This window comes from Notothenia coriiceps, unplaced genomic scaffold (assembly GCF_000735185.1).
Source record: "Notothenia coriiceps isolate Sejong01 unplaced genomic scaffold, NC01 NC01_scaffold00037246, whole genome shotgun sequence".
NCBI classification, from domain to species: Eukaryota; Metazoa; Chordata; class Actinopteri; order Perciformes; family Nototheniidae; genus Notothenia; species Notothenia coriiceps.
Window position 1 is genome coordinate 7,290,160 of NW_011369947.1, and position 10,682 is coordinate 7,300,841.

Consider the following 10,682-nt stretch of genomic DNA (forward strand, 5'->3'; position numbering starts at 1 on the left):
ATTAAAAAATTAACAATGAACAGTACAACACGACTGAAGACATGTGGTTTCTTTAGTTAAAATTTTATTTTCACCATTATAAAAACATTGCTTTTAAAAAGAATTAATTGTTCAGTTTCGTGACTCAACACTGACAGTTGTTTATACATTATAGGCATTGCGGAGACATTTGTATGTGTTAAATAACTCTCCAAGTGGCTAATGACATCAGTTATTTGAATACCAATTATCTTTTACAAAACAATGTCAGAGAAAAAAAAAATGACAGAAAGACTTTGTTTGAGGGTTACATAATACAAAAATACTGCAGATTCATTATACACTGGTTACAGAAATAGTGCTTTACAAAGAGTACTTTCTGTTGTAATTGTGATGGGGGAGAGTATATAATAGGAACGCTTTGGATGAATGCAATACCAGCTGTAAAGAGGCTCAATTTTCCACTTCGGCAGCTACATTGCTAAGGCAGACTAAAAGGAAAAGCATGACAGAGCATACAAAAATAGAGTATATTATAAAATATGATTTAAAAAAAAAAACCAGGATAAAGTTATATACAAACATTACCAAAAGTGTTTCAAGGAAGAGTAATTCCCATTTTATGAACGTCAAATGTATGGCCTTTAATCATAAAAATATATAATGACGAACTTTATGCACCAGACATTAACCTATTCAGACAATTCCTTAAAAAAAAGTACGTAAAATGTATAAAACACAATTAAATGCTTGGGAATGTTGTTGCTCAGCAAAGTTGAAATGTAATAAAACAGTGCAGGTAGTATGTACAAATATACAAAATTAATAAATATTCTCCATTTATACTGAATTAAATGTTGCTGAATTAAATCTCTGTTCTCTTATCCAAAGCTTTTAAAGAAGAATGATTGGTCCCGTAATTTTCCATAATGTCTCACTCAAATTTGAAACACACATCCCACGTTGTCATCATCACCACAGACGGTAGAAAACACAGAAATGCATGTGTTGCCAACCTGCGAGTTCAGTTGCTTTGTAAATGGAGGACAAGCAAGGTCTCAAAGAATGAATTCCAGGTTCTGTTCGTCCCCTAACATGTCCAGGGAGAGGCAGTTTGAAGACCTGCGGCCATAGAAGGAAGGTATAGCTTCGCAGTGCAAAAGGGGGTATAAACTGTGATCAACAGGGGTCTTTGTGTTTGTTGAGGCATCTGGGAGGCCAAACGTATAGCTGACGGTGGAATCGGGTGACAGTGTGGTCCCAAGGGGTGCCTGAGGTGGGAACAGACGTACATCATCCAGACTTTGGCTTTGCCGATCCACGCAAACCTGTGCCTTAGACATCAGTGTCTGCAAGAGAGGTGAAGATAACATGTATTACAACAGAGGAAAGAAAAAGAAGGTGAGGCAAAGAAGATAGTCAACCAACCAATGTTAACGTATCCTTGTTCTGTAATTTCTGGAGTTCCTCATCACTGTCTGAGGGACACGCCTTGTTTTCTGTAGAGATCAATTACTTATCAATCAATCTATTAGGGTTTGAGATACAAACAAAGTTGGTTCTCATTAATGAGATGAGAGGAGAGGAACACAATTGTTTTTTTTGTTTTTTTTTTTAAATGGTATCCAGTATATCACAATGAAGTTATGTATACCTGGTGAGGAGAGATCTGAACAATCCACTGACACTCCATCAAGAAGATCAGCCAACTGGAACATCTCATAAGGATCATCCACGAGAACCTCCTCTGGGCTTCCAATGTCAATCTTGTTTTCTGAAAATAAAGGTTTAGAAGTTTGATTATTAGAAATCAGTTAATGCATTTAAGATGACTGTTCTTAGGCAAGCCCACAAAATACTAACAGACCCATCACATGTGATACACATCAAGTACCAGTTACTAGTATGGTGTAATATAACATACCAATAAAGAGATATATATTTTATTTTTAAATGTATCTCGACTTTAATAATACATTTTAATTGTGGAATATCAAATAAATAAGGATGAAATTGAGAAGGAAGTCAATAAAGCTTTATTCTTAATTATTCTTTGAAAATTGATTATTTTCCATTGTCAGTGTTTTTTTATAGCTTTTGAATTAATCTATTTTAGAATCAGTTTTATTATTGTGTTTTTGGGTGTGTTTCTCAATTCCTGTGTGTGGAATGTTTTTATGGATGTAACATGGGTGGAGCCCGTACCAAGTTTCCCACAAAGTGGGACCATAGAGTGAATTTAAACAATGAAAGAAAAACAAATAAAACAAAGTGTCTTACACAACCTATTGTGCTGGCCACTGAAAAAAACACAGATATGTGTGAAAATGTGGAACAAGGAAACAATGTTATCTTCATAGAGCACTTGTTTTGCATAATGCAAAGCCCATGGATGCACTTTGAAACAGCGCATTCATCCCAACTGCATGGAAAGGCTGGCAACACACGCACAGACTGAGCTGATGTCTCCGGCAGGGAAATAAACCGGATAAACCAACTTTACTTATTGGAGTTTAATCTTCAGAAACGTATTCATATAATAAATAACAGCGTCCCTGATTAGTGAGGCTCAATTTGCACTATTTTTCTTTGTACATGAGTTCATATTAATGGTTAAAGCAAGTAATGAGAACAATCATTTAAAACTTTCATATTGTACAGTAAACAAGTAGTCAAAAACAGAATTTCAAGAGGAAAATAAAAGATCAGAATTGCACACAGCTGCTTTTCTGTAGCAACTGATCATTTCATTCAACAAACAAAGCAGTAGTTTACTCCAGACAATGTTTTGTACCAAGGTTTCAGTACAACATTCCTCTCACCTTCGTCTTGCCATCCCTCATCCTCTATCCGAGGCTTACAGCCTGCGTCAAACCCAGAGGTGCAGGAGCTGCCGTGGCTGGCTGTTGGGCTGAAACACCTTTCTGCCTTCCGATGACCCTCCTCCTCCATTGAGGCCATCTCTGGGGAGATGCTGTGTTGGCGGGCGTCCGCTTCGATCCCAGAGCTGCTGGTGGAGTGCCGGGACAGACCAGGGCTGCTCTCACTGCCGGGGGGGTCCATGTCCAGGTCATCACTGATGTAGGACTCTCTGTAACGCTTTTTATCTGCAATGAAGCAAGATTTGATTTGATACAATTACAGCAAAAGAAATCTACAGAAAACATTTTTTGGAGCGTTGTGCAAAAGAGATCTGGCTACTGTGCTACAATTCCAATTAAAGGAGAAAACAAACTAGATTTCTTTATACTGGAAAAAGGACGTTTTACAAGTTATCCATTTAAATTTCAGTGGCTTCAGAAGTGTTCTGCTGAGTACAATTGGACCCCAGCCAAACTGTAATTATTGCTAATACTAATCTTGTGGTTGTATTCTCCCCTACCTTCGTTCTCCTCCAGCTGGCGGAGGTGTTTGAGGGCCGGCTGGAGGCTGAGGTAGAGGCGGTGGCTGCTGCTCAGGTGCAGGAGGAGGTGTCGGGAGCGGAACGATGACCCGGTGAAGTAAACCAGCTTCCTGGCTGAGGGCAAACCATCTGGCTGGATCTCAAATTTCTTACCCTGAAAAGGCACAACATATTATACATAGCTAATGCCCATTAAATAATTACAATTTCCCACCTAATCTTTACAAAGAATGGAAATGAGCTGTGTACTTACCAGGAAGGTGAGACGTCCAACATTTGACCAGGGGAAGTCGTACAGCAGCTGTCGCATGTTGTTCACCTCCTTTGAATACAAACACACCATTTAATAAGTAGCTTAAAGGTTTGTAAGCTTTATGTTTTAGCAACAAGAGGATGTGTAATCTACTGGGATATATTTTAAAATACTGGATCAATAATCATATTTTTCTCTCAAAGGAGCCATCTGGACTTGGCAGAGAGGCCAAGGGCTTCTCGAGGTATCTCACGGTCTGCTGGCTCTTTAATCAGCCAGGCCTGGAGCCCTAATCCCCCCCAGATGGCCCCTGATGGACAGATCAAACAACTGACGGGCATGGCAGACAGCTCCTATCTCCTGATGCTCTGCTGTTGGTGGCGATCCCACACATTCTTCACACGTCTAGTCAGAGATTTTATTGGGCTGCAGCTACAAAGACCGAATCTTTGAGCAAACGCAGATTTCCCCCTTATGTACGCACGTGTTGACGCATAGGCTGTGCATCAATAACATACTCACACATGCACGTACCTGATAAACCTGCATTCCTCGCAGGGTCAGACCGAGCAATGCCGTTCCTTTCTCCGCCTTTTTGTCCTGGATACATGAATGATGAAATGTCAGACAGGCATGTGAGCAGTTCAGATAAGAGCTTTTCACTCTCCTGCTTCACTGGGAAACACTGGGCTGCTGCTAACAGCAAACTAAAAGTGATGGCACATTACGCAATGGATAGGCAAGCCTTCAAAATATCACCCAGTGGATGAGTGATCTTGGAATGGGGAGGACAATATAGGGATTACATAGAGAGTTACATAACTGCCCCTACTGTATAGTCATTTGTCCAGCACAGCTCTAATGAAGCTATACTAACTGTATACGTGTTGGAAAAGACAATACTACAGTCAGAGAGAAGGAATGGACTGTGGAAAAAACCCAACAGTGTAATCACCATTCTTTTTTGTTGATATGCAAATAAATACAGGCTGCAGTACAGTGTGTGCCTCAAGTACTCAATTCAAGACTCACAACCTTTTGCAGTTTGTAGAATGTGACGGGTACATCCTCCAGTCGACAGGACTCCCTGATGAAGAGCAGCATGGCGTCCCGAGAAGACATGCCCCACAGCTCCTGATGCACCTTTGGCCCATGGCAGAGGAGATAGCTTACTCCACGCTTAGCTAAAATCTAAAGAAGGAAGAAGGGACAGACATGGATTAGGGCAAGAAGAAAACATAATAAATTAGATGTATTTCTCTTTTGTTGCGGTCATACGGTAACACCTACCCAAGGGGGAAAGTATTCCTTGGGTTCAAAGTAAGGAGTGTTTTCCAGATCCTCCCTGGGCAGCGGATGATCACCGAGGTCAGCCTGCAGGGCGTAACCTGCCAGCTGGAAGTAAACCTCCTCCTGCTGACGGCACTCAGAGCGCAGCACCCGCTCCCTCAAGTCGGAGTAGTAAAGGTGCCGTGCCTTACGCTCACTGGTACCACACACACCGAAAGAAAGAAACAAAGATGTCAGTAAAGAGGACAAAGAGGGATATATAAGGAGTTATATAGAACAAATCTGGAGAGGGCCTACCAAAAGAGTCTGCCGTTTTCTATGTAGTACTGCACTTTGAGGCACAGCACTAGAGGAAAGGGTCTCTTCTGTATTCCCTGTATACAGAGAGAGAAGCGTTAGAGAAGGCATCTTTTTGTCATGCTAAATGACAAGTTGTGGCATGTAGGCCACGGATCTGTGCCTCCCAATAAACTGAAGTGTTCAATAGTTTAGAGAGTGGGTCACAGCAAAGTGCTCCTAATTTACTCGCAAGTATTTTCTACCCGACAGGCTGCCATACCTTTCTTGAATCTTGCTTCCAATCCTTAGGAAAGTAGTTAGTCAGCTTCTCCTCCATGTCTAAAAAGATGTGCTCATTGTCTGGGATGGAGAAAGACAATCAGGATACAAGCAGACAGTTAGCAAGCACACAAAACAAAAATGTAACCAAGCGTATAATCTGACTAACAATGGGATTCATTAGGGCAAAGAGAAAAAAAGCCCTTATTCTCTTCCTTTTGTGAATGAGGCTACCGGGAAGCTAATGACAACAATGCTAATATATACATTTTCTAATTTCAGTGGTAGCATGGCAGCACAGACAAAACACTGCGTGCAGGAGCTTTGCTAGTTTATTAATGTGTAAACCTGTATTGGGATGGGTAGATGCATTCTACATAGCTTAGCTTTTATCGTGATATTTAGGTTTTTATCTATCCTGCAAAACCATAAATATCAAAAGCAACTATTTCAGAAGAGGGGCTCAGAGCCTTATGCCAGCCTATGCTTGGAAAGAGTATGTTGTATCACTCACAGCCTGGTCCTATGAGTCATAAGATAAGTATTTTCTTATTTGTTCCACCTTATCTCTTTTGTTCAACTTTGTGTAGCCAATTCATGCTCGCATAGCTGTTTCACAACTCTAACTATCCATCTCTCCTTTCAGCCTGTTCCCTCTCTGACTCACTCCTCCTCCCTCGCCTCTCATCCTTCATTGAAGTCTTTGAGAAAAAGTTGAGTAAGGCGGCCTGTGTCATGACGAGCCCCCCTGCCTCTTCTCCCTCCACTCCCACCCTCCTCTTCCCATCATCAACCCGTCCCTTCCCTCAGTGAAGAGGAGGAATGCAAGGGTGCATTCCAGGCTTAATGAAGTTAATATTGCAGGAATCCAGGCACTAAGTGATCGGTGAACCAACACCACAAAAACAAAAGGCTGCTTGTTCAAGCGTTGAGCCACACAAGATTACCGAGGCATTTTAACATATTTTGTAGAGAGAAAGAGAACAGATATACAAGAAAACAGAAAGTTCAGAACTTTGCTCAAGTGGATTACTCAATTATGCAGACTGGGAGGGGCAAGGGAAATGTTTTGGCTTAAGCGATATAGCTTGTTTGGCAGAAAACATTTTCTACAATATAACAAAAACAAGGCTCATTAAAACTACCGACCCTTAGTAATTCATTGTTGTGATCCCATCTAACTGAGTGACTTCTGAAATGTGTCACGGGATCTCTATGTGCATCAACTGATCAACAAACTGACTTCTGACAATACTGCCGTGTTATCTAGTGTGAATAGTGCTTCCAGGTTCAGAGGATGAACGGTCTACGAGAGAACTTACCCTGCACCACTGTGAGGCCAAAGAAGTGCAGCTCTTTGATTCCAAGAAGCTCTGCCACACGATTAAAAACATCCTGCCCAGTGGATTTTGGCTGGAAAGATGAAGAAGACAGTATTTAATATGCACTTTTTAGAGCAGGCAAAACACTGAAATGATTAAAAAGTTTGACCTTGTAGACCTCATATTGATAAAGATGACAGCAAGAGACATATTAAAAACACCCACCCCGACAGTGATGTCCAGCTGCTCCTTGTTGGGGAGGAGAACACAAATGGTTCTCTCCTGCCTTATCGGGGTGGACATGACGTCTTGTGTGTGTGTCGTGATAAGTGCTTTGTCTGTTTTAAACCACCTCAATCTTCCTCTGTACTTCACTGTCTATCTGTTCCAGGGCAGTTTGTCCATATTGTATCTGTAAAGATAGATGACGTCAGAGTGAGATATGCAAAGAAATTAAATAAAAACATGAAGATGAAGACAGCAGAATGGAATTTAAAACAGATCCAGGTTTGCCGTGCAATCTTCTGCAAATACACAATGAGGATATGCATGAGCATACTGTCACTTACTTGAATCATATTCAATATAATAACTGTGGCTGTCGCCTATTATCCAACAACAAAGATTAACTCAACATGGCTGTTCCTTCCAAATGTTTTAGGATCACGCAAATCTTCCAATGAGATCATCCAAAAACTGAATTCAACACGTGTCATAAGTTGGTTCACCTTAAAAGTATATTAATCCTAGAGTACGGCTTTATTGAAAAGCAGGGGCACATTTAATGAGCTTATAATCAACACCTTGTAAGCAACACCAAATTAAAAAAAAGGAATTATGTGATTTTAGTTTGTGCTTACCACACCAAAACAAATGGCCATGTAGGAAAGACTACTTGCAAACAATGCTCATCTGAAGCGTGCTGACCTGAAGCCTTACTGGTACGAGGCTCATCTGATTAACGTCTCAGAATCAATTAATCAGTTTAATTACTGCCGCGCGCCGACTCTGATCCCCTTAAACCCTGCTCTTGACGATAAGCAGTAAAAATAAAACTACAAAAGGGACAAAAAACAAATGAACCGTAAGAGAAACAGACTACTGTTGAGCCAATCTCCTCAAAGTTAACAGAGAAGAAATAACCAGCACATTTAAGAGATTCTTGGACAAAGAACCTGTTTACACCTAACTCTTCAGGAGCCTGGCATTCACATTATGTTTACTATGTTAAAAAGCATTAGCAATAAGCCTGCCTTTTTTGATTGAGCATTACAAAAAAAGAAGTATTTGAAAGAAATGTTACCAATGAACAAATAGGTAAAGGGAAACATTAAAGTTTATATTCTTGGCTCAGAGAGCAAGCACATTGTCATACCAAATATGATTTATGGACGTGTTCAAACTTGCTGACATCTGTGTCAGTGCAACAGACATTTAAAAAAACCTGAAATTCCAGTAGCTTTAACACCTGACTTGTGTACGAGTCAAACTACACAGTCAATACACTGACTCAAAATCAACTGGCAAGTACATTTTCACATAGACAATATTCTATTTTAAGCATTATTTTGATCAATAGATCTACTTTTTGGGGAGTGCTTCTTTCATGTAAGTTATTCCCACTATGAGGGTGTAGTAGCTTTTTAGTCTTATTGGTCAATATACAACAATGCAAGCTTTAATTCTAAAAATATATCAATACTGATGCATTAATATAATAGTCCTCAAGGATACTTAAGTTTTGTATTCAGTCATCATTATCACATGCATTAAACAACACATCGGAAGGTGTGATGATAAACATATGATAAAACACTATATTTTATTTTCTGACTAATTAAATATTAGAAAAAGACGTTGCATACATATGTTAGCAATTTATGAGCACTTCATGTGAGAGGCAACAAGACTGAAGAATAGAAACAGATTTTGTTCAAGGAAGATGCTTTGTTCTGGAATTTGAATGGGCATGTGCATGTTTATCTTCCTCCAACTTTTCTTAAAACTATTAAACATGACAAAAGATACAATATAAGTTTAAATGGACCCTGATATTAAAATAAAAAAAACACTTATCATATGGAATTAATTTACAACAAATGATCCGTGATCAATTAAACCAGGTTAATCATAGGTTTTTCATCAAATAACAGGCAATAGGAGTAGTCAACATTATATTACATCAAAACATGCTGGAATTATTTGAGTCAAACATCTGGTGTGAAGCATGAACAGTTCTGAGTAACTAATAAACTGAAACAACCTTAATCTGCTTTAAATCCAGAGTACAATCAGGTACATAAAGTACACATCTTCAGTGCATCCCACCTCCAAAACAAGTTTACTCTCATCAGCCCAAACAGTGATGGCTGACTTCTTCAGACATCCCCCTTACTGCTGACCAAAGAGGAAACCTGGCATCACATGAGAGCAGCCATCTGTATGCCTAATTCACCTCCAAGACTGTCATAATCCCTCTTTCTGAGCACACTGCTGGTTATTGGAAAAACATCCCCTGTGCACTGTATATGCTCTCTGAAGTGAACCTCAGAGCCCGTATCTGAACAAACGAGGAACACCATTTATAGTCATCCTACTTGAAAACAATAGGGTGAGTTTGAGCCCCCTTTTGGGGGGGGGAGCCGTGCATTTCTTAGGTTTGACTCAAGAGCCATGACAGGCACATTTATAGAAGGGTTCAATGATTTATCGAGAGGTTAAAAGTTTTACAACATCAGACTTTTAAACACACTCTGCGTCGTGTTGAGTACAGAAGAACTGCATTTAAACGTCCATGTGATGTCCCCATGTTATGAACCGCCCGGTATGTAATTTACATACCGGGCGTTGACGTTATTGAACGCAACAGTGTCATTAGCCGCTAATTATGTCAAAGTTTCAACGTAGCTTAGCTTTTTTTAATTACATGTATTTATTGTGTGCGTGAGCTAACGACAACTCTGATAAGAAACGCAGAAGGAGAAGCTAAAGTACGTTAATAGTGACCATAATCGTGGACACATTTTCTTAGGACAGAGTGTATTTGTTTGGATGGATGGGATAGTAACGCGAAAGCAACAAGTGCATCACTGACTCTGGCTACTCTTTAAACTAACTATAAAGCCGTGAGTTACTTACCATTGCATTATAAGAGACGAAGGAGTTTGAAAACCAGTCGCAGGTCTTCTCAATGCTTGTTCAGCACACAATCTTCTTTTTTTTATCCGAATAAAAACATGACAGAAGTAAGGAGGACACCAGTTCGTCCCACTCCCCATTGCGTGTTGTAACTTCTCCAACCACCGTCAAGTCCTAACGATTGAGCCATACCATTTTGAATTGTTGTGGGGGTGACTGTTGTGAACGAGTTATGTTTTTAAATGGTTGGGACTGTTTTTTTAATGTTAAATTCAAGAAATATTTTTTTTATCACATGCATATTCATTTACAAAAACATACGACTATTTTTAAATACATATATTTAATAAACATCATTATTTGAATGTAGTATCAAAAAGACATGTCCCCCTTGTTTTGCGTTGGTAAAATGATCTCGTTCTAATTAGAGGTCCAAGCCGATATACATCCATGGGTACAAGAAAGTGTCGAGACGACTGGCCGAGTAAGGTTTTCCAAAGAAACAACCGCTGCTAATTAGCGTATCCTTATATATCTATTTTGTATTTTAGTAACAGACGTTTTCTATGTTACCAAAAGTATAATAATGTTGGAATACAAATATATAATAACGTTTCTTCTGATATTAATAATGCTTATTTTGTCATATGTATTTACTGCAATTCCGTAGGTTAAATATTTTCAAAAGACGTAGCAGAAGTGGTTTATCCTTCATGAGCTTATGAAAAAAATCATCAAT

The 10,682-nt window shown here is 39.4% G+C and overlaps 1 protein-coding gene across 2 annotated transcripts; it reads right to left on the bottom strand.

Annotated features, from left to right (window-relative positions):
- Positions 1 to 46: 46 nt before the first annotated feature.
- Positions 47 to 10,088, bottom strand: LOC104965675 (FERM domain-containing protein 6). 2 transcript variants are annotated; one of them, XM_010794674.1, is made up of 14 exons: positions 9,944 to 10,088; positions 7,031 to 7,217; positions 6,806 to 6,896; positions 5,485 to 5,564; positions 5,223 to 5,299; positions 4,926 to 5,121; positions 4,671 to 4,826; positions 4,170 to 4,235; positions 3,636 to 3,704; positions 3,362 to 3,536; positions 2,802 to 3,086; positions 1,634 to 1,753; positions 1,408 to 1,478; positions 47 to 1,328 (listed from the first exon to the last, which is right to left on the bottom strand). In XM_010794674.1, exons 2-14 carry the CDS (start codon positions 7,106 to 7,108, stop codon positions 1,038 to 1,040), a joined length of 1,755 nt encoding a protein of 584 aa, XP_010792976.1. In that variant the 5' UTR covers positions 7,109 to 7,217; positions 9,944 to 10,088; the 3' UTR covers positions 47 to 1,037. The 2 variants fall into 2 exon arrangements, with proteins under 2 accessions (XP_010792976.1, XP_010792977.1); XM_010794675.1 differs by lacking the exon at positions 1,408 to 1,478 and having other exon boundaries at positions 1,225 to 1,328.
- Between the last annotated feature and the right edge of the window lie 594 nt (positions 10,089 to 10,682).

Coding starts and splice junctions, on each gene's coding strand:
- LOC104965675 (XM_010794674.1), bottom strand. CDS start 7,108: ATGTCCACCCCGATAAGGCAGGAGAGAACCATTTGTGTTCTCCTCCCC. Junction 5,565..6,805: donor TGGCCTCACAGTGGTGCAGG/GTAAGTTCTCTC, acceptor TCTCCATCCCAG/ACAATGAGCACATCTTTTTA. Junction 3,087..3,361: donor CCAGCTGGAGGAGAACGAAG/GTAGGGGAGAAT, acceptor GCTTCATTGCAG/ATAAAAAGCGTTACAGAGAG.